The sequence below is a fragment of the Schistocerca americana genome, chromosome 2 (assembly GCF_021461395.2).
Source record: "Schistocerca americana isolate TAMUIC-IGC-003095 chromosome 2, iqSchAmer2.1, whole genome shotgun sequence".
Lineage (NCBI taxonomy): Eukaryota > Metazoa > Arthropoda > Insecta > Orthoptera > Acrididae > Schistocerca > Schistocerca americana.
Window position 1 is genome coordinate 696063246 of NC_060120.1, and position 24492 is coordinate 696087737.

The window sequence follows — 24492 nt, forward strand, 5'->3', positions numbered from 1 at the left end:
CTCATCTAATGCATATTGAACGATTTTTTTGAACTTTGTCCACTGACCCTTAACACTATCTGTACTTGAGACAAAACTTTTATGTTGGGCCGTCAGGTACTCTGAAATCTGCTTTTTGTCACTTTTGCTAAACAGAAAAATCTTCCTACCTTTTTAAATATTTCTATTTACAGCTGAAATCATTGATGCAGTAACCGCTTTATGATTGCTGATTCCCTGTTCTGCGTTAACTGTTTCAAATAGTTCGGGTCTGCTTGTCACCAGAAGGTCTAATATGTTATCGCCTCGAGTCGGTTCTCTGTTTTAACTGGTCAAGGTAGTTTTCAGATAATGCACTTCAAAAAATTTCACTGGATTCTTTGTCCCTGCCACCCGTTATGAACATTTGAGTCTCCCAGTCTATATCCGGCAAATTAAAATCTCCACCCAGAACTATTACATGGTGGGGAAATCTACTCGAAATATTTTCCAAATTATCCTTCAGGTGCTCAGCCACAACAGCTGCTGAGCCAGGGGGTCTATAGAGACATCCAATTAACATGTCTGAACCTGCTTTAACCGTGACCTTCACCTAAATTATCTCACATTTCGGATCTCCATCAATTTCCTTCGATACTATTGCACTTCTTATCGCTATAAACACGTCTCCCCCTTCACTGTCCAGCCTGTCTCTGTGGTACACATTCCAATCTGAGTTTAGGATTTCATTACTGTTTATGTCTGGTTTCAGCCAACTTTCTGTCCCTGTGGGCATTGTGACCATTTATTAATGAGAGCAGTTCTGGGACCTTTCTATAGACGCTCCTGCAGTTTACTATTAGCACATTAATATTGTTATTCCCTGTTGCATTTTGTCTACTCCTACCTTGCCGCGTCTCAGGAGGCGTCTTGTCGGGCCTAGGGAGGGAATCCTCTAACCTAAAAAACCCACATGTGCACTCCACACGTACTCCGCTACCCTTGTAGCCGCTTCCTGCGTGTAGTGCATGCCTGACCTATTCAGGGGGACCCTACATTTCTCCACCCGATAGCGGAGGTCTGAGCCTCTGGTTTAAGCCTTCTACTCGGCTCCAAACCAGAGGACCGCGATCGGTTTTGGGAACAATACTACAAATATTTAGCTCAGAGTCCACCCTACAGAGTACAGTCTACAATTACAATACCGACCACTGCTTGGTCCCCTGTTGTACTGACTCTGTCTCACACCCTTTGAGGCTGTTGCCCTTTCTGTACTTGCCCAAGGCCATCTATCCTAAAAAAACGCCCAGTCCACGCCATACAACCCCTGCTACCCATGTAGCCACATGCTGTGTGTAGTGGACTCCTGACCTATCCAGCGGAACCCGAAACCCCACCACCCTATGGCGCAAGTCGAGGAATCTGCAACCCACACGGTCGCAAACCATCTCAGCCTCTGATTCAGACCCTCCACTCGGCTCTGTACCGAAGGTTTCGCAGTCAGTCCTGTCGATGATGCTGCAGATGGTGAGCTCTGCTTTCATCCTGCTAGCGAGACTTGCTGTCTTCACCAAATCAGATAGCCGCCGGAAGCCAGAGAGGATTTCCTCCCATCCATAGCGACACGCATCATTGGTGCCAACATAAGCGACCACCTGCAGATGGGTGCACCCTGTACCCTTCATGGCATCCGGAAGGACCCTTTCCACATATGGAATGACTCCCCCTGGTATGCACACGGAGTGCACATTGGTTTTTTCCCCCTCCCTTGCAGCCATATCCCTAAGGGGCCCCATTACGCGCCTGACATTGAAGCTCCCAACTACCAGGAAGCCCACCCTCTGCGACCGCCCGGGTCTTGCAGACTGAGGAGCAACCTATGCAACAGGACAAGCAGCCATGTCTGGCCAAAGATCAGTGACAGCCGGAGACAGAGCCTGAAACCGGTTCGTCAGACAAACTGGAGAGGCCTTCCGTTCAGACCTCCGGAATGTCTTTCGCCCCCTGCCACACCTCGAGATGACCCCCCCCCCCCCCTCTACCACGGGTGAGGGGTCAGCCTCAATGTGGGCAGTATCCTGGGCAACCACAGCCGTAGTCTGATCGGGGGATGCGTGGGACGAGCTGTCCATCCCTAACAGTGATGCCCATTGGCAACAGCCTCAAGCTGTGTGACCGAAGCCAACACAGCCTGAAGCTGGGAGCGAAGGGATGCCTACTCAGCCTGTATCCGAACACGGCAGTCGCAGTCCCTATCCATGCTAAAAATTGTTGTGCAAAGAACGTCTGAACTAATCTACAGAGAGCACAAACAATTCAAAATAAAATTTAAACCGTTATTAAAATACAAGACTGCCTAGTAAATGCAGTAATGCTGCTACTTGCGCACTGCTGACACACTGCTCGGCAGCAGAAGGCTAACTGAAGAAACATACATTCCCAGGGAGGAGCTGTAGTGTTCCCATCCTTCTTACTGAGTTTGTTTGGAGAGCAAGCTTTAGAACAAAGTCACTGAAAAGTTGGGCTGCAGAGGATGTTGCTTGAATTGTTGAAGGGCACTTTGATGATCCTGAAAACCTATTGCAATATCTATGGTCCACCATGGCACCTGCTGGCAGTTATCACATTGAAGACGTCTTTTACAATCTCATCAATGCAATCTGACAGAAAGGGGAGATATTGCTTGGTTGGTTTAAAAGAGGGGCGAAGGGACCATACTGCTAGGTCATTGGTCCCTTGAGCTGAATAAAACAATTCCACAAGGGTGGGAATAAAACAAGCGAGACTGACAACACAAAACGGAGAGAAAGGAAAAACCACAAGAACGACGGAAGGGCAACACTTAAATGGAGAAAATGGGAGACGAAAATTACAGAAACGCAAGAAATAGGTACAAGAGATTAAAACAATAAAACAGAGTACCATGGCTGGCAGACCATGAGTATAAAAAGGAGAAGCCAGCCACTCTGCAATACATTAAAACCTCAACCCTAAAAGCACTAGGGTGGAGGACACAGAGGGACTAAGGACATGCGTTAAAACTTATATCAAATGATAAAACCCACTCTCATGAATAAAACGTACAACTAAATCAGCCAATGAGGCATTGTCACATAAAATTAGCGGCAACGAGTCCGATAACCGAAAATTTCGTCACACGACAGTCGAAGTGGGGCAGTGCACCAGAATATGGGCCACTGTCAACTGGGCGCTGCATCGACACTGAGGTGACAGGTCTTAATGGCACAAAATGTAGCTGTGGGTCGCCCAAGTGTGGACAACGTGGAGCCAGCAGAGAACCACAGAGTCCCTGCGAGAGGCTCGCATGGAGGACTGCCACACATTCATAATCTCCTCAATAGTACACAGTTTGTTGTGTGTAACAAGACTATGCCATTCCGTCTCCCAAAGCTGAAAAACCTGGCAGCGTAAAAACGAATGCAGGTCAGTTATTGGAATGCTGATCTCCATAAGCAGTTTCCGTGTAGCCTGTTTGGCCAGCCTGTCAGCAAGTTCGTTGGCTGGGATTCTGTCATGTCCTGGGGACCACACAAACACCACTGAATGACCGGACCATTCCAGGACATAGATGGACTCCTGGATAGTCGCTACCAAATGATGACAAGTGTATTACTGGTCGATAGCTTGTAGGCTGCTCAAGGAGTCAGTACACAGAAGAAATGACTCCCCTGGGCATGAACAGAAGTGGTCAAGAGCACGAGATATAGCCACCAGCTCTGCAGTGAAAACACTGCAGCCATCGGGCAAGGAATGCTGCTCATTATGTCCTCCATGGACATACGCAAAGCGACGTGACCATCAGCCATCGAGCCGTCGGTGTAAACCACTTCATGGCCTTGGTACATGCCAAGAATCGAGAGGAAATGACAGCGGAGAGCCATGGGGTGAACCCTTTGGCCATGTGAAAGGCCCAGGTAAAGCCACAGCCTAGGTGTACACCATGGAGGTGTATGCAAATGGACCTTGAATGTAGGTGGTAAAGGCAGTTCAGATAGAAGGGCTCAGATGCGAACTGCAATTGTAAGCCCTGACCGGGGCCGCCAATGTGGGAGATGAACCGCCATGGGCGGGAAATGCAGATGGTAATTCGGATGCACAGGAGAACTAAGAACGTGTGTAAGGTAACTGGCGCACAGTTGCACACACCTGACCTGCAATGGAGGGACTCCAGCCTCTGCCAGGACGCTGATTTGATTTGATGATTCGATTTTGACAGGGAAGCTAAAACAGCTTACGTCTAACCTGGCACTGCCTGCACCGAAACCAAGTTTATTGTGTGGTATCGCTCCCCGTATATCTAGTAAAGCCAACCAATGCCCTTAAATAGTGCAAGGAGTCCCATTACCAGTTTTTTGTTACACACAATTTCTTCAGGTCTAGTTGTCCCGAAGATGCTGTATCTTTTGCTCTCCAATTCCACGCATTCGAAGATTAGGTGTGATGCAGTTTCTTCACTGTCATCACAGATCCTATATTTACGGTCTTCTTCCATTATACCCATTGTGTGTAGGTGTTTTTTGAAATTCCCATGGCCGGTCATCAGTCCAGTCATGAGTTTGATCTCTTTCCTGATCAATCTCCGGATTACAGAGCTTCTTTTAAAACATGGCTTGGGCATCATTACCTTACCATGTTTTTGTTTATGGACCTTGGTCCAATATTCTACATGCTGTTTCCTGAGCCAGTTCTGTAGTTCTAGTTTGATCATAGCCTTGGTGATTGTCAGGACAGGTTCAGTCCAATAAATGGATTTGTTGCCCCCATCCTGGCCAATCTGTCAGCTTGTTCATTGCCACAGATCCCTGAATGGCCAGGGACCCACACCAGGTTTACCCTATTGCTTCCCCCTAGCTCCACCAGAACCCTGTGGCATTCTGCAACAATCTTAGATCTTGCTGCAAGAGCTGCCAGTGATTTCAGGGCTGCCTGGCTGTCTGAATAGATGTAGATGTAGATGCTACGGTCATCCTAGCACCTATGCATATTCTCCTCCACACATGCCCTGATTGGAGTAATTTCAGCTTGGAATACAGAGGCCAGTTTACCTAGAGAGACGATGCCCTCCAGCCTTGGCTGAACCCCCTATCCCTCACCCCAACGCCTTGGTCTGATTTCCACCCATCGGTGAACCAAACAATGTTCCCCATACAGTGTCGAACTGTTTTTTCCCCCACTGCTCCCTACTTCCAATTATTATACTGTAAAGCTTGTTGAAGCAGTTGGGAGTTGTTATATAATCGGCATGCATTTCCCCAGCCATTCCTATGTTTACCTCAGTCACTATGTTAGTTTGTGATTCTCGATATCCTGATCCTAAAAATCGGTATGTCTCCACTACTGCGAGGGGATCATCAGTATGGTAAAGTTCTGGATCTGGACGAACCGGTATGATGCAGACAGAAGTGCATAACATGACTTTGCGGCCGAAAACTGGAAGCCATGAGCTAGAGCCCATGACTGCACCTTGTGGATGGCTCCCTGTACACGCCTCTCAGCAACACCAGTACTGGCGGAGCAGAAGTCATCTGCATACAGAGAGGGTGAGACAGACAGCACTAAAGCTGCTGCTACACCGTTAATGGCCACTACAAATAGAGACACACTCCAATACAGAACCCTGTGTGACCCCAGTCTCCTGGGTATGGGGTAGGGAGGGGGGAGGGCTACGGGAGGCACCAACTTGGATATGGAAAGTATGAAGTGACAGGAAATTCTGGATAAAAATCGGGAGTGGGTCTTTGAGACCCCACTCGTATATAATGTGGCAAGGATATGATGTTGCCAGGTCGTGTCATATGCTTTTTGTAAATAAAAAAAAAGACGGCAACAAAGTGTTGGCGGCTGGAAAAGGCTGTTCAAATAGCAGACTCGAGGGACACAAGGTTATCAGTGGTACAGCGACCCAGGAGGACACCGCCCTGGCATGGAGCCAGTAGACCACGTGACTAGGACCCAACCCAACCACCGACACACCATATGTTCCAGCAGCTTACAAAGAATGTTGGTGAGGATGATGGGCCGATAGCTATCCACATCAAGCAGGTTTTTGCCAGGTTTGAGCACTGGTATGATGGTGCTTTTCTGCCAGTGTGATGGAAAGACGTCATCGCACCAGATCCGATTGAAGAACACGAAGAGATATCAGACGAGAGATTTTTAATCATCCGACTGTGGATCCGATCTGGCCCAGAAGCTGAGTCGGGGTAATGTGCAAGGGCGCTGAGGAATTCCCACTCTGTAAATGGGGCATTATAGGGTTCACGGTGGCATGTAGTAAACAAGAGGACTTTCCCTTGCATCCACCGTTTCAGAATGCAAATTGTAAATAGCCTTTCGCTCCCTGTATCTTACCCCTGCCACCTTCAGAATTTGAAAGAGAGTATTCCAGTCAACATTGTCTAAAGCTTTCTCTAAGTCTGCAAATGCTAGACGTAGGTTTGCCTTTCCTTAATTTATTTTCTAAGATAAGTCGTAGGGTCAGTATTGCCTCACATGTTCCAATATTTCTACAGAACCCAAACTGATCTTCCCCGAGGTCCGCTTCTACCAGTTTTTCCATTCATCTGTAATGAATTCGCGTTAGTATTTTGCAGCTGTGACTTACTAAACTAATAGTTCGGTAATTTTTACATCTGTCAGCACCTGCTTTCTTTGGGATTGGAATTATTATATTCTTCTTGAAGTCTGAGGGTATTTCACCTGTCTCATACATCTTACTCACCAGATGGTAGAGTTTTGTCAGGACTGGCTCTCCCAAGGCTGTCAGTAGTTCTAATGGAATGCTGTCTATTCCCGGGGCCTTGTTTCGACTCAGGTCTTTCAGTGGTCTGTCAAACTCTTCACGCAGTATCGTATCTCCCATTTCATCTTCATCTATGTTCTCTTCCCTTTCCATAATATTGTCCTCAAGTACATTGCCCTTGTATCGACTCTCTATATACTCCTCCCACCTTTCTGCTTTCCCTTCTTTGCGTAGAACTGGGTTTCCATCTGAGCTCTTGATATTCATACAAGTGGTTCTCTTTTCTCCAAAGAGCTCTTTAATTTTCCTGTAGGCAGTATCTATCTTACCCCTAGTGAGATAAGCCTCTACATCCTTACATTTGTCCTCTAGCCATCCCTGCTTAGCCATTTTGCACTTCCTGTTGATCTCATTTTTGAGACGTTTGTATTCCTTTTTGCCTGCTTCACTTATTGCATTTTTGTATTTCCTCCTTTCATCAATTAAATTCAATATTTCTTCTATTACCCAAAGATTTCTACTAGCCCTCGTCTTTTTACCTACTAGATCCTCTGCTGCCTTCACTACTTCATCTCTCAAAGCTACCCATTCTTCTTCTACTGTATTTCTTTCCCCCATTCCTGTCAGTTGTTCCCTTATGCTCTCCCTGAAACTCTGTACAACCTCTGGTTCTTTCAGTTTATCCGGGTCCCATCTCCTTAAATTCCCACCTATTTGCAGTTTCTCCAGTTTTAATCTACAGTTCATAACCAATAGATTGTCGTCAGAGTCCACTTCTGCCCTTGAAAGGTCTTACAATTTAAAACCTGGTTCCTAAATCTCTGTCTTACCATTATATAATCTATCTGATACCTTTTAGTACCTCCAGGCTTCTTCCATGTATACAACCTTCTTTTATGATTCTTGAACGAAGTTGTGCTCTGTGCAAAATTCTATGAGGCGGCTTCCACTTTCATTTCTTAGCCCCAATCCATATTCACCTATGTTTCCTTCTCTCTCTTTTTCAACTACCGAATTCCAGTCACCCATGACTATTAAATTTTCGTCTTCCTTCACTATCTGAATAATTTCTTTTATTTCATCATACATTTCTTCAACTTCTTCGTCATCTGCACAGCTAGTTGGTTTGTAAACTTGTACTACTGTAGTAGGCGTGGGCTTCGTGTCTATCTTGGCCACAATAATGCGTTCACTATGCTGTTTGTAGTAGCTTACCCGCACTCCTATTTGTTTATTCATTATTAAACCGACTCCTGCATTACGCCTATTTGATTTTGTATTTATAACCCTGTATTCGTCTGACCAAAAGTCTTGTTCCTCCTGCCAGCAAACTTCACTAATTCCTACTATATTTAACTTTAACCTATCCATTTCCCTTTTTAAATTTTCTAACCTACCTGCTCGATTAAGGGATCTGACATTCCACGCTCCGATCCGTAGAACGCCAGTTTTCTTTCTCCTGATAACGACGTCCTCATGAGTAGTCCTCGCCCGGAGATCCGAATGGGGGACTATTTTACCTCCGGAATATTTTACCCAAGAGGACGCCATCATCACTTAACCATACAGTAAAGCAGCATGCCCTTGGGAAAAATTATGGCTGTAGTTTCCCCTTGCTTTCAGCCGTTCGCAGTACCAGCACAGCAAGGCCATTTTGGTTAGTGTTACAAGGCAGATCAGTCAATCATCCAGACTGTTGCCCCTGCAACTACTGAAAAGGCTGCTGCCCCTCTTCAGAAACCACACGTTTGTCTGACCTCTCTACAGATACCCCTCCGTTGTGGTTGCACATACGGTACGGCTATATGTATCGCTGAGGCACGCAAGTCTCCCCACTAACGGCAAGGTCCATGGTTCTTGGGGTGGACCATATATATGTGTCAGCTATTTTGTGTTTTAATTCAATTTGAGCTTCTTGTAGTTTTTTTCTACCATAGCTGGGCCTGTCTCTTTTCCCAACTTTGTGTGTCTTCATGGGAGACAAACCAAGAGCAGTCACTGAAGTATTTAATTGCTCATCCGCTGTGGTTGTAGGTGGCTGATGCTCTTCGTCACTGTCATGTAAATTATCAGAATATTCTTCATTTTTTAGCAGTGTAACACACCTGGACACACCTGGAACATAACTTTTGTCCTGGTTTCATGTTTAGTCCCATGCACTGATTCACTTTCAATACTGATTTTATATCAATTTCTCTGAGGCTACACTTCACTGTCCTCTTATGAATCCGAAATGTATCAAAACAACTTCTTCATAGGAAAGAATACTTATCCAGAAACACTTTCATATGATGATAAACACTAAAGTTTCCTGGAACTGTACTTCTTGTGCCCACAAGGTGTATCCCGGATCTCCATAGCAACAAATCTTGGTCCGATTCATCCAGATCTCACAGTACAAAGCGAATGCCACATTTTGTTCCATATGTTGTTTTATAACATTCAGATGCTTGTGCTCTACCAATACTGCAACTTGTTTGGACAAAAGCATCACTAGTACACTCTTCTACCTCCGTACTGACTTTCCACAACAGTACTGACCAGTCTGAACTAGAATCTTAAAAATATGAGTAACCTGTAATTGTTGCTTGTTTCCTTTGTTGTTCCTGCCTAACAATGACTCATTCTGTCCCTGAAAACTACCATTGTTTAACTTTCTGTTGCCTAATGGTCCCCAACAATTGCTGCAGCTTTATCTGAAACAAGCTGTCTGCATCATCACTATTACTTGCTAAATCGTGTTAAAAGAAACGTAACCAAATACATCTCAGTCAACTTTTATTGCATACAAATGCCTTGCAATAACACGTCAAAATTTTGGCACATATTATATTATGGTCTACTTATGCAGTGTTTGAAATTTGGCTTGGATATCACTTGTCCCTTTTGTGCTACCACACTTCGAAAATCCATGTTTTTCAGGTAATTTTTCAAATTTTTGTATTTTCGTGTGCATGTAACTCTGTTTGTGTGACTGATATGGACAAGATGAGTTCTGTGTGTGTTTAGGCCACATTAAGCTTACCACAAAAAAATTTATACCCTTTTTGAGTGAATTACATTTGGCATAGAGGGCACTTACAATATGTACCTTTTAACGTATTAAATTTTTTTAATCACAATTTGGAATTTTTTATTTTCCCTCAGAAATACGTTGTTGGTGTTTTGATTCATAGAGAGTGTTCTCTACGTGGATGTTACTGGGTTGTAAAAATTTCACTGGACTGTGTGGAATAGTTCCAAAGTTGTTAAGATCTGAAGTTGGGTCTGAGGATAGATTTCCAGATGCGGGTTGCAATTTCCGGGTCATGCCACCTTCTTTCACCTTTGCAGGGGAACTTGTACATGAGTGTTCTACACTTGGTAGCACTGGTGTGCTAAATTTCAGCCAAATCTAAGTCTATCGGCTGGAACATTTTCTCAAATTGGTTCAACTGACATGGAATGACCCACTTATCCTCTATCCATTTACACTTTGCTATTTTGCTTTTTTTTTGTCAGGCCCGTCTTCTAGACGTCTGTATTCCCTTTGGCCAATTTCATTTGCATATTTTCCTCTTTCATTAATTAAATTCAATATATCATATGTTATCCAAGGATTTCTACTGGAATTTCATATCAGTTGCTTATTTGATCTTCTGGTGCTTGTACTATTTCATATCTCAAAGCTACCCATTCATGATTGTATTCCTTTCCCATTGGTCAATGATTGCTTAATGCTCCCTTAAAAACTCAACACACTATAGTTCCTTTGGTTTATCCAGCTTTCATTTCCGTATCTTCCTGCATTACTGAATTTTTTTCTGTTTTAATCTGCAGTCTACAAGCAACAAATTAGAGTTAGAATCCAATCCACTAGTGGAAATGTTTTGCAGTTTAAAACCTGGTATATATAATCTGTCTTGCCATTATATAACCTATCTGAACTTTCCTGGCAGCTTCATCTGTTCCATATAAACAATCTTTTTTCATAATTTTTCATTGATTGTTTGCTCACGTCATCAGTCCCCCAGTCAACATATAGTTCATCTGGAGATGGTGCATAAACCTACAAATTTGATTGAATTATGAAAGTTAAGTATGAATTATGAAATTTAGGAACTGAAAGCAATGCTGATACAAGAGCCAAGATGGGTCATTCCACGTTAAAGAGACTTTGTGACAAAAAAATTAAAATGACAATATTACAAATATAACCTTAAAAATGCCAAGTTAAAAGTACATTTGTTCATTGCAAAATAATCATGACTATGAAAAAATTAAATTTCTACCTTCACTAAGTGTTAAAGTGCACTACTCTATGGCGCCACAGAGAGGTATGTTTTATGCTATTTCCAGATGAGTATTAGTTGTGTTATCTATGGCTGACTGTTCTATTGTTGCAAAGAATATTGAAGTCAACATTGTTATAGCTCATAATAATTCGTTTTGTTGAGCTAAGCTAATTGCATTTCTTTATTTTGTTAGTTTTATAAATATATGTGCAGCTTTTAACACCCGTAACAAAAGAGATACCAAAGTTTAATTTGTAATCTAGTAAATTTGTTCTGTACAATACCTTCCTGTAAAAGTGAGGTTATGCACATGATTTACAATATCATACCATTACATGGAATTTGAAGTCTTATTTAACACTCTTAGGGCTGTTACAGGTGTTACTAATTTTTGTTTCAGGTGTTACTTAACACATGTGTAACACCCGTAACTTGAATTGGAAGGTTTAATGCCACCTTCATCTTTAGTAGGCCTAGGCCCTACATTTAAATTACAACCAAAGGGTGTTATTATGAATGAAAAAAGTTTTTTTAACTATGTTTATTACATATGAAAACAGTTTTAAGCATGAAAACAAAAATTTTTATTCCTCCGCATACACTTGTTTAAGCACTGCACCTACATTATAAAAGTTAATTGGGGCGTTAACCTGACTCAACTGACGTTCTCCTAAAAAGTTAATTAAGCCCAAAATTCTTTAGATTACATATAGTTTATGTTTTCTATTCCAACTTTTCCAAGAACCACAATATTGCTAATCTCAGTTTTAAATTTTATATACGCCCAGTAAACTGCTTATTGAGGCAAATTCTAGTCATTCATAAGAGCCTACAATTTCATAAGCATACTTGAGTATTTGAGCAAAGCTGTTCCAGCTGTTCCAAGCAATCACAAGGAATTATTGAACGAATTAAGTTGTAATTCACAGAACGAAGACTGTGTTTTTGGGTCATGCCAGGAATGTCAAATTAAATTGAGCAAATTTATCACAGAAGGCTTTGACTTAACTAAAAAGATTGTCTGGCAGCAATGGGAAGATGATGCAAAACATCATCCTTGTCTTAGTGAACATTCGGGGAGCTTCGATGATGCCTTAGCATCACTGGTTGACAAATTGCCTCAGTTTAAAAAACATTGCTACGTGAAGATAAAGCAGAGTGATTTCTTCCAAGGAAAGAAAAACAGCCATGACGTTGAAGAATGTGTTCTTCAAATGGACTTTGCAGAGAATTATGCTCTAATTTCACAAGATGAGGTACAGAGTGCACATTGGGCACATTCACAACTAACTATTTGCACTTTCTGCATTCAGTTTGCAAACCATGAAGTCAGGTCCTATGCAGTCATCAGTAACAAACTTTCACACACAAAATATTTTGTGTGGCCGTTTCTTAAAACTGTTATAACGGAGATTAAAAAAGTGTTTCCTAAAATAAAAAGAGTTTTTATATTTTCTGACAACTGTGCTGGCCAGTTCAAAAATAAATATACTTTGTCCAATCTATGTTATTTTGAGAGAGACTTTGGACTGACAGTTGAGTGGAATTTTTTTGCCAGTTCACATGGTAAAGGAGCCATGGATGGCATTGGAGGTACACTGAAGAGGAGCGTGTGGACAGTTGTTAGATCTAGGAAAGTTATTATTAACAACACAATTCACTTATGACTACACTCTGACGAGTTTATCTAAAATTAAGGTACTATGGGTTGATAAGATAACAATGGAGCATAACATTCCTATTTTGGATGAAAGGTGGAAAAATTTACAAGCAATTACTCAAATCCAGGGCTGCCATCACTTTCGGCCTTATATAACACAACTGATTTGCTGGTTTCAAAATCAGCAGAGTCATTAATGACAAGGGTGTCAGTATTTATTACTGAGGAGGCCAAAGTTAAAACATTACATGCAAAAGATGCTTGAACTTCTATGAAGCGTGCAGTTCTGATGATTCTGATCAGGAGACTGTTTCACTATCTGAATCACAAGACAATATTGGAAGTGCTTGTGAGTTAAGCCTAACTAATAAAACTGAAAAGTCTGATTTAAAATTTGGGTTATTTATCTTGGTTGACATTCCAAGTAACAAAAAGAAACCAACCCTATCCAAAACTCAATACCATTACTTGGGAATCTGCCAGAGTGAGGTTGATGATGAGGAGGATGTGAAAAAAATGTTTCTGAAGTCTGTAGGAAAAAGTAAAACACTTTATCTAAGGTAACAACACCAGAAATCAAACAACAAGGTAACCGTTTGTAGTAAGAGTTCAATTTTGAGTTGGATGTTGCTGAAAAGGATTATTAAATGAAGTTTTTAAACCAATCAATGATAAGAAAACATTTTTGTCATAAATTTATTAGGCCTACAAAATGAGGTAAATGTTAAGTAAGCAACGATATCTTGGCCTAGTTGTACTATAAAACTGTAACAAAATTTTTTGTGTAATAAATAGCTTTATCCTTCAAATATGTTTTCTTAAGTATATACTTGTATTCCAAATAAACTACAATACTTCTTTTCTTTTTATGCAATTGTAAGAGGAAAATTTATTCCTTCAAGAATCAAATCTGATGCATCTATGTAACACCTGTAACATTTACTGTAACACCCATTACAGCAAAAAAAATATATATATATACTAAGTTATGATGTCCAAAAAAATTAAAATTTATACTTCAAAATAAAATTTGGAGCAATACCTCTTAACAGTTGTTTTACAAGAATAAAAGCTTCATCAAGTTTGCAGAAATTAGAGAATTCCCTAACTCATAACAGGGGCCCGGTCTACTTTTGGTAACACCCATAACACTACTTTTTTTATTAATAACCAGAACAATAAAACAATTCCAGTATCAACATTTCTAACATGAAATATAATGTAAGCCTTAAAAGTTTTCAATATTAAATTCAATAAATATTTTTTCTTATATTATTTTTCCTGATTTTAAGGTGTGTACATGTAACACCCATAACTGTGGAATTGCCCAGAAGTAATTTAAGAGAAGTAAATGTATACAGGTTGGGTCGCTATACAGATCAAGAGCGCAGATGAGAGTTCCCACAGGGCTCTTCAGTAGTGAGAGAACCACACCTGTAGCTCATTCCTTGCCTTCCTGATTAAGAAAAATTAATGTTACAGAGTAGAGAATGCTATCTAGCTGGAAGATTCTTAAAAGTAAAAGTGAGATGGCTAAAAATGTAATGAACATAAGTTGGATCGACAATAATAAAGGAAATAATGAGACTAATAGATGGGTGGGCCCCAGGGCTCTACCCGCAACGGCAGTTATCTCTCTCACCCACCATCCCCAATCCATTATAGTCAAAAGTTTTATAGTGTGTGTGTGTGGGGGGGGGGGGGGGGGGCAAAAACAAATATTTATCAGTGTGCTACCTACAAAACAGAAAACATGGTGTGGCAGAAAAAAAGGGGCTAACCACATCTAAAAGCCATTAAAGAAAGAGTAAATGAGGGATGACGAAGTCAGCTGGCAAAGGAGGTGGGGTTGGGGTACCTTAGGCAAAGCATGTGGCAGTAGATGCCCTAACCATCTTATTCTTGTCCTAAAGTAGTTTAACACTATTACACATCACAATAAAAACTACTTTCATAGAGAATCAGGTATACTGTCAAATAAAATATCAAATTAAAATTCCTTTCAGCTGTCTAAATTTACAATTGTTATTTTATTTGAGCAACTAGTTTCAGCACTACATTACACCATGTTCAGACCCCCTGACAGACATGTAGAAAGAATTCCACCTCTGGTCCAGTCAAAATGGGGACCAGCATTCAGTGACTAGTGTCCGTAGACTTTTGACACAGCGATCCCTTTTATCATCATTTGCCAATGTCAGTCAGGGGCCTGAAGACGGCATAATATAGCACCGATACTGGTTGCTCAAATAAAATAAAAAATGGAAATTTAGAAGGCTGAAAAGTGTTCTGATTCAACATACCACAGAGTGAAGAGAGGCTGAGTGTGTGATCAGCTCTAATGCAAAACAACTGGTGGGTTAAAAACTGACAAATAAAAATAAGTAGGGAGCTTCAAAAGCTCCATTCAGGGGTAAGTAAAAGTTTATGGTACCAAGTGGTGTCCTATGCCTTACGGAGGTAGAACACAAAAAGACTGCAATGGTATTGCCGTTAAACAGAATCACAAAGTTTCAGCACAACAGGACTTTTAGATCCTCAGCAATGATGAAACAAAGTTGATGATTTATTCCTCATGATGTCAAAAAACTAGCCTCTATGAAAAGGTGGCTAGTGGCTCAACCACACTACTTATAGAGCTGTAATTTGGAAGTGCTTCATGAAAGTTTTTTTATGTACATCCTGTAAAAATTTCATCAATACTGGAGAGGGTCCAGTGGGGACCCTTCTGCCACTTGACATGGAATGACCCATAATTTATATATGCTGCCCTCGGCAACATGCAAATGAATAGCCCAGTTTGTCACAAGAACCTCAAAAACGTGTCAATCTTCAACACACCCCATTTAGCTGATAATAAACCAAGTCTCAGTTCCAAACTGATTTGGATATTTGGAGACTACATTACACCTACAAGGAAATCTACCAATGAGTCACTCCCCTAACCACACTGAAAGGTACCTGACAAGTGTAGAAATGACAGCAGAATGGAGGAACAGTTGATATCGAACAAATAAGTAAAAAGAAAATGATAATTTAAGTGGCAAGGAAACACTATACTACAGTGACAGACAATGGAAACAAGTAGCAAACTGGTCTCTACAAGTAACATTTTCAATTCCAAATCAAACTATTCTGTCGTAATTACATAATTTTCAGCAAGTTATAGACAGTCACTTTTTGGACTGAGTGAAAGAGCTCCATAACGCACTGCATGCTCCTAAAAAATTGACAACATGGTGTACATAGAGTGCCCTTTATGATTGGACAGCAGCAGACACCTAACACTTGATTTGCTGAAATGTCATTCACAAAGTAATTTTAATCTGAGTGTAGTAAGTTAGTCTTAGATAATGTCACACAATTTTTCATAGTTGACAGACCATACTACACATGCACCGGGAGAAGCTGCAGCAACTTTTGACTGGCTACTACACTACAGCCTGTCTAACGCTGACCCACTTGCCATGCTGACAATGAGCCTGTTTATGTTTGCAACTAGGACTTCACAACTTGTGTGACATTTGTGCACTGAGCACTATCCTCTTAGCATGTCTCTTGCCCCTCTGACAACCAGAAGTTTGCGGTGCAACCATAGTACACGTACACAACATGCATCAAAACACACATTGGAGTTTTGCCTGCTATATAAAACAACATTTGTAAATATCTAAAATGGCAAGATAAATTCAGAGAGAATAGTGCATGGCAGCTATGTGCCAAAAATACGAGAAACTCAAGATATTGCAATGCCGCAAGTAATGCCACATTGGGTTGGTGTAAAAAAGAAAACAACAATGAGAAGAGTACAATATAAAATCGACACTGGAAAGTAATATATTAACAAATGGCAGAACTATGTCACACACACACACACACACACACACACACACACACACACACACACACACACAAAGCTGTATGTAAATATGTGTAATGCGTGGCCTACTCGAATTTCTCTTACGAGAAAGAAGTAACATAGGTAGAATGAAATCAACAATGTGTGATGTTATCATACCTGTGGTTGCTTATAATAGTGAGAAAGGTGGGGCAGGTAGTGAAAGTTTATTACTTCAACAAACATGGTTGAAGTGTGAAATAAGTACTTACAAACATTGACAAGTTTTCCAGTAGTGGTAATCAAATGAAAGGAAAGCAATGTGAGCATGTTATTACAAGCAAAGCATAACTCAGCTTGAAGAAGGAAGGGGGATGAAATTCCTTTTCAAAAAAACTGCTCAGTACTTATCTTTGACAGTTTTAGAGAATCATACAAATGTCATTCATAACGTAATTTTAATCTGCGTATAGTAAGCTAGTCTTAAATAATGTCCTTGAATATTTCATAATTTATAGACAATACTTTACATGCACTAGGGAGAAGTTGCAGCAGCTTGTAACTGGAAACTACACTACAACCTGCAATGTTGGCCCACATGCCACACTGACAACGAGGCTGTTCATGTTTGCAACTAGGACTTCAGAACTCATGTGACATTTGTGCACAGAGCACTATACTCTTATCATGTCTATAGCCCCTCTGACAAGATACTTTCGAGTTATCCAGAAAACTCAATGGGGATTTGAGATGAATTCCAATGTTAAAAAGTAGGAAGTTGAACAATACAACTGCCACTAAAATGAACATGTTAGCACAAAAGCTGTGGACTAGTGGCTTAAAAATGAGGCTATGTGGAATGAATGTAAATTTTTATGTTGTTTATGAACCATTTTCTCCTACAACAAAATTTTCAATTGGGGTCTTAAGATTATCCTCATTATTTGCCTGGTACAACGTCAGAATGTCCAAATTACTTGCAGAGAAAAGCTTTTTAAGAATCTCACACACAAAAATCTTGCACTTCCGGTGTGAAATAAGACCTCTAAATAAAAGAGGTGAGGGGGAGGGGGGGGGGGGGGTTGAAACAGTGCTTTGCATTAATGTTAAATCGTTGATCTTCCATAAATTATTAATAGTTTGGGGGGAGGGGGGGGGGGTTGAAACAGTGCTTTGCATTAATGTTAAATCGTTGATCTTCCATAAATTATTAATAGTTTATGTGTGATGTATATACATAACATGCATCAAAGTGCTAACAGAAAGTGAAAAATAAAGTTCCAATCACACTGCACTGGGAAAAAAACTGAATGGACGCCCAGTGCTAGCATTTAATAAAAATCTAACGCTGCCTTTACCTTTAGGCCTACACATTACAATGTTAACGAAAAATCAACGTGTAAGCTGACAGAAGATACATTCCGCAGTTTTCATCTTTTGCCTCACAAAGATACATTCGTAAGCGCCGAAATACGTCCACACCTGACAAATAATGCCTTAGCACGTACTTTAAAGGAGCTGCAAAAAATGTTCATCAGTCAATTACTCGCGGCTTTGAAAGACAATTTGCACACTTTTAATCATTCTTCTCCGCAGTTTAACTTACTCCCACATTCTACTAGAAAAATATAGCTATACTATGAAATACGCGGTTATTAATCGCAAAAGATGGTCATCTGCTCACTAACTTACAAGACCTACCACAACTCAATTATTTTTTGGTCAAAGAGTAACGCGCGCTTTACCACATAACGCCCTTTTAACAAACGAACGAACCCTCCCCATACAAATGTAAATCGAAAACTCACCATTTTACAATCAGCGCAAAAACTCAATTCCCTTTAAACGTCCATCAACAAACAAACAAACAACTGTTGGCGCCACAATCGCAAACTGTACTACTTGCTCAAGCAAAGAACAACTGAAAAACGAAACACTTCTTACTAATTAACAGAACACCTGGAGCACGGCCGACTAATACAGGCGGCCCTGCTTGGAGTAAAAGGACAGGTAAATCCTCCGAGTAATAGTTATGACAAAAGGACAACCAAAAGTAATGTTTGCAATATTCCATTACGGAGTGACAGGTTGAACAAGCAACATCGACTGGTGGAGACCTTTTACACAAAAGAAAGTTAAGGCAACAATATTAAGAAAATTCAATGTTTAAGAATACGACACGTAATTTAAGACTCTGTCGCCACCTAATTATCAGCAAGATAATACACTTTTTTCGCCGTCGTGTGCACTGCAGCTTGCTTGACGTTAGATGGCGCCAGTAGCAGAATCGTCAATTAATCGGGCGCAAATGTACCAAATGATAGTGGTTAAGGCCGACCTGTAGTGTTGGTTCACATGGGATTATACACAAGGAATGAACATTGATTATTATCAGCTGTTGTGTTTCCTATGTGAATAACCCTAAAATTTCGCTTGGAATATACACGTAACATCGAACTAGTGAACCCGACAATGCCTCGCAGTTCCTACATATGTATGGGAATTGGATGTACTCCTAATCTCCGCCTTCCACTTCTCTCTGTCAACCTTCTCATGCCACCTCTCTTTAAAGGACGGGCAGCAAATTTGTTGGCTACATGAACAACCACATATAAACATCGAACATAATTTCCCACATCGTAAGTGAAGGAACAATACCACGTAACTGACGAAGTGTCGATTTTTAGGCTTTTCATTCAGTTGATATCCTTGGCACTCCGCGCGTCTGCTCTTATCGCCAGAATGCCGAAATTTTAATTATTTACAAAGAAAATGATGAACAATAAAGCGTAAATCTAAAGCCGCGCGCCGCCACAGCATATTGTCATTGCTTACTGCAAAAAGGTGGGAATTTAAGGAGATGGGACCTGGATAAACTGAAAGAACCAGAGGTTGTACAGAGTTTCAGGGAGAGCATAAGCGAATAATTGACAGGAATGGGGGAAAGAAATACAGTAGAAGAAGAATGGGTAGCTTTGAGAGATGAAGTAGTGAAGGCAGCAGAGGATCAAGTAGGTAAAAAGACGAGGGCTAATAGAAATCCTTGGGTAACAGAAGAAATATTGAATTTAATTGATGAAAGGAGAAAATATAAAAATGCAGTAAGTAAAGCAGGTAAATAGGAATACAAACGTCTCAAAAATGATATCGACAGGAAATGCAAAATGGCTAAGTAGGGATGGCTAGAGGACAAATGTAAGGATGTAGAGGCTTATCTCACTAGGGGTAAGATACATACTGCCTACAGGAAGATTAAAGAGACCTTTGGAGATAAGATAACCATTTGCATGAACATCAAGAGCTCAAATAAAAACCCAGTTCTAAGCAAAGAAGAGAAAGCAGAAAGGTTGAAGGAGTATATAGAAGGTCTATACAAGGGCGATGTACTTGAGGACAATATTATGAAAATGGAAGAGGATGTAGATGAAGATCAAATGGGAGATACGATACTGCGTGAAGAGTTTGACAGAGCAGTGAAAGACCTGAGTAGAAACAAGGCCCCTGGAGCAGATAACATTCCATTGGAACTACTGACGGCCTTGGGAGAGCCAGTCCTGACAAAACTCTACCATCTGGTGAGCAAGATGTATGAAACAGGCGAAATACCCTCAGATTCAAGAAGAATATAATAATTCCAATCCCAAAGAAAGCAGGTGTTGACAGATGTGAAAATTACCGAACTATCAGTTTAATAAGTCACAGCTGGAAAATACTAACGCGAATTCTTTACAGAAGAATGGGAAAACTAGTAGAAGCCGACCTCGGGGAAGATCAGTTTGGATTCCGTAGAAATATCGGAGCACGTGAGGCAATACTGACCCTACGACTTATCTTAGAAGCTAGATTAAGGAAAGGCAAACCTACGTTTCTAGCATTTGTAGACTTAGAGAAAGCTTTTGACAATGTTGACTGGAATACTCTCCTTCAAATTCTGAAGGTGGCAGGGGTAAGATACAGGGAGCGAAAGGCTATTTACAATTTGTACAGAAACCAGATGGCAGTTATAAGAATCGAGGGGCATGAAAGGGATGCAGTGGTTGGGAAGGGAGTGAGACAGGGTTGTAGCCTATCCCCGATGTTATTCAATCTGTATATTGAGCAAGCAGTAAAGGAAACAAAAGAAAAATTCGGAGTAGGTATTAAAATCCATGGAGAAGAAATTAAAAGTTTGAGGTTCACCGATGACATTGTAATTCTGTTAGAGACGGCAAAGGACTTGGAAGAGCAGTTGAACGGAATGGATAGTGTCTTGAAAGGAGGATATAAGATGAACATCAACAAAAGCAAAACGAGGACAAGGGAATGTAGTCGAATTAAAGTGCCTTCTGCCTGGCAGCTACTTTCAGTGTGTAAGTCACGTTGCATGAAACCAGACAGAACCACTTAGAAACTCAAGTGTTGAACCATTAGCAGCTAAACTCGTGTTGCTGGCGATGTAACGCTACTGAACTCCACGTCTACAATTTGGCTGTCCCATAGGGAGGGTTGGAGGTGGTCACGCAGGGGTGGAGCCGTGGCCAGCCTTAGGGAGCGGACACACCGTCTGTTCTCTTCTGCTGGCAGCTTCCGACCTGACTAGACGCTCTCCTCTCCTGCTCTCTTGGGCGGCAGCCCATTCAGTTTTAGCGGCTTCTCTAGGCCTGCCTTTTTTACTGCATTAAATCACCGTGCCCTTATAAAATGTTTAACTTCTTCACCTCAACGGGTACCCACTGCTTTCCCTTCCTTACCAATCCTGACACTTTAACATCTAGTGTCAGAAGTGGGACTGCTCACCATTAGCTCCATCTTATTGACCCAACTGAAGAACAACATTCTGTACCCTATGAAGCTGCCAGAAGTATTTCGCGCTTGACGTACCAGATGCGATGCGCAGTAACAAGCGCACACTTTCGTGGTTCACCACGCAGTCTTCCGCCATTTCGGCGTTCTCTCATAACAGCTGCTGCAGTGAACACCAGGCTGCTGGCGCGACGAAGTGCTTTGACGCGCCACACAGCCAGCTGCCGCCGCTGCCATTCCCAGGCAGTCCGGTGGTACGCCACGCCATGGATAGCTATCCTCCACACCGCTCCGATGTAGCACGGTGACATGTTCTGGCCGCGCGCCGACATCCAGGAAACGCACATGTTCCGGCCGGCTAGCTGAGGCACGTCGCACAGCCATTGACACCGCCGACATCATCTTCGCCGCTGTTTCCTGCCGCTGTCGCCCAATGGAATGCAGCCGTCGACGACTCACCACCGCCGCAACTGCAGTTTATGTAAGTTCATCGCTCAATTTCTCCTCGCCGCCGCCTCCTTGCTGCCAGCTACGCCATCATCTTGTCAATTGTAGGCCCTTCTCCTTTTATGCTGTAATAGTAAATTTTTCAGCGAGCAGTAGGTGTCCTAATATTGTAACCATGCCTCAAACCCGTAGTACCGCCACTGGCGAAGGGAACTCCCCACCTACGGAAAAATCAGACCCAGTAGCTGCCCTTCAGGCAGAAATCGATAAGTTAATGTTGAGAAAGATAGAATTGACAGAAGACTGCCAAAAATTGGCTCAAACCTAGTCTGCCGATCTAAGTGCGTCAGAAAAACACCCTGCTGCGCCGCAAATGTGTTGGTTCACATGGGATTATACACAAGGAAAGACCATTGATTATTGTCAGCTGTTGTGTTTCCTATGTGAATAACCCTAAAATTTCGCTTGGAATATACACGTAACATCGAACTAGTGAACCCGACAATGCATCGCAGTGCAATGCTACGCAGTGCCGTGCACCTTATTGTTCTTGGTATGGAACCATAGGGCACATGAGTATAAACTGCCTGTAGAACCCAGGAAACGGGGGCCCCTCACGCAACCAGCAGAGGAAATAAGTCGCTAATATTTCACCACGACCCCAACATCAGCCGAGAAATAGTTGGGGGGCAAGTCACGCTACCAGACCGAGCCCCCCTGTAAAATTCATGCACCCAGTTCTCCACGTGTCTTAAATGAGACGGCGAGAATCCTCCTCAAACGCAAAGTTCGAGGAAAAAATGTAAGAGTGCTTATCAACACGGGAGCACAAAACAGCGAATTATTCGTAGGACATGGGGACAGAGGAGTGTTAAAACCACACTGTCACCACATTAACGGTCTGAGCGACGAAATAATCATACCCGCTGGGTACTGCCAAGTTAAATTGAAAGTCGGAGCCAGCCACTACCCATTTGACATGGATGTAATTCGAAAACGAAGGCGAGATTTTGACGTGATCTCGGGAAATGATTTCCTCCATCACTATCAGAGTGTAGTAGATTACAGAACGAAAACTGTCTGTCTTGGTGAGGAAACCCACCGTTTCGGCGGCCCCCACGTCGTTCCGCCGCAAAGCATTTGTGAAACGCGGCCGCTTCCACAGGTTCCTTCTGCGCAAACGTGGGCGTTGCGTACAACTACCTCTGTTAGAATCAACGGTGGCACGGAACGCATTCTCTGGCTTGGGGTCAAATCCCGCGAATTGCCGAGAACAGCCGTATGAGGACCCTCTCCATCGAAACGATGTCCCGACAGATTACAGATACATGTTAAACGTGGCTTAACGATAGCGGAAGTGCAGGGAAAGAAATTTTATGTTCCCGTCTGTTTGGACAATTTCGGAACAAAAGAGGTTGTGTTGTTGTTGTGGCCTTCAGTCCTGAGACTGGGCGCCGGCCGCAGTGGTCTAGCGGTTCTAGGCGCTCAGTCCGGAACCGCGCGACTGCTACGGTCGCAGGTTCGAATCCTGCCTCGGGCATGGATGTGTGTGATGTCCTTAGGTTAGTTAGGTTTAATTAGTTCTAAGTTCTAGGGGACTGATGACCACAGATGTTAAGTCCCATAGTGCTCAGAGCCATTTGAACCTGAGACTGGTTTGATGCAGCTCTGAATCTGTTTAGTTTATTCATCTCTTGGTCTCCCTCTACGATTTTTACGCTCCACGCTGCTCTCCAATACTAAATTGGTGATCCCTTGATGCCTCAGAACATGTCCTACCAACCGATCCCTTCTTCTAGCCAAGTTGGGCCACAAACTTCTCTTCTCCCCAATCCTATTCAATACTTCCTCATTAGTTATGTGATCTACCCATCTAATCTTCAGCATTCTTCTGTAGCACTACATTTCAAAAGCTTCTATTTTGTTCTTGTCTAAACTATTTATCGTCCATGTTTCACTTCCATACATGGCTACACTCCATATAAATACTTTAAGAAACCTCTTCCTGACACTTAAATCTATACTCGATGTTAACAAATTTCTCTTCTTCAGAAACGCTTTCCTTGCCATTGCCAGTCTACGTTTCATATCCTCACTACTTCGACCAAATAGCAAAACTCCTTTACTACTTTAAGTGTCTCATTTCCTAATCTAATTCCCTCAGCATCACCCGACTTAATTTGACTACATTCCATTATCCTCGTTTTGCTTTTGTTGATGTTCATCTTATACCCTCCTTTCAAGACACTGTCCATTCCGTTCAACTGCTCTTCCAAGTCCTTTGCTGTCTCTGACAGAATTACAATGACATCGGCAAACCTCAAATTTTTATTTCTTCTCCATGTATTTCAAAAGAGGTAGTAATTCCTAGAGGCGCCATTATAGCTAGCGTCCACGAGATTGAAGAAAACCACCCTGTTCAAGAGAAGCCAACATCTAACCGGAAACATCAGCTTCCAGGACGCAGCATATGTCATATTGCTCCTGTGCTCAGAGACAAATTTAAAGATAAGTTAGCTCATCTGCCTGCAGCTGACCAAAACAAATTGTACTCCATCTTGGAAGAACACTCCTGGTTATTCGAAGAAAGGCATTATTTGCTGGTTACTGACCTTGTTTACCATGAAATTCCCACCGGAGATTCAAGGCCCATTGTGCAGAAACTATGTAGAATACCGTATCACCTCCAGCCTGTTGTGGAGGAAACTATCCAACATCGGCTATAGGCAGGGTTAATACAACCCTCCACCAGCCCATGGTCGTTCCCAGT

The 24492-nt window shown here is 41.9% G+C and overlaps 1 protein-coding gene across 1 annotated transcript in view; it reads right to left on the reverse strand.

Annotated features, from left to right (window-relative positions):
• Nucleotides 1–18405, reverse strand: part of LOC124595273 (U6 snRNA-associated Sm-like protein LSm4) — a 58616-nt gene extending 40211 nt beyond the window's left edge. The window contains exon 1 of the mRNA XM_047133948.1: nucleotides 18302–18405. Coding sequence (XP_046989904.1) covers nucleotides 18302–18304 — 3 coding nt within the window. The 5' untranslated portion in view covers nucleotides 18305–18405. The remainder of the gene's footprint in view (nucleotides 1–18301) is intronic.
• Nucleotides 18406–24492: the final 6087 nt, after the last annotated feature.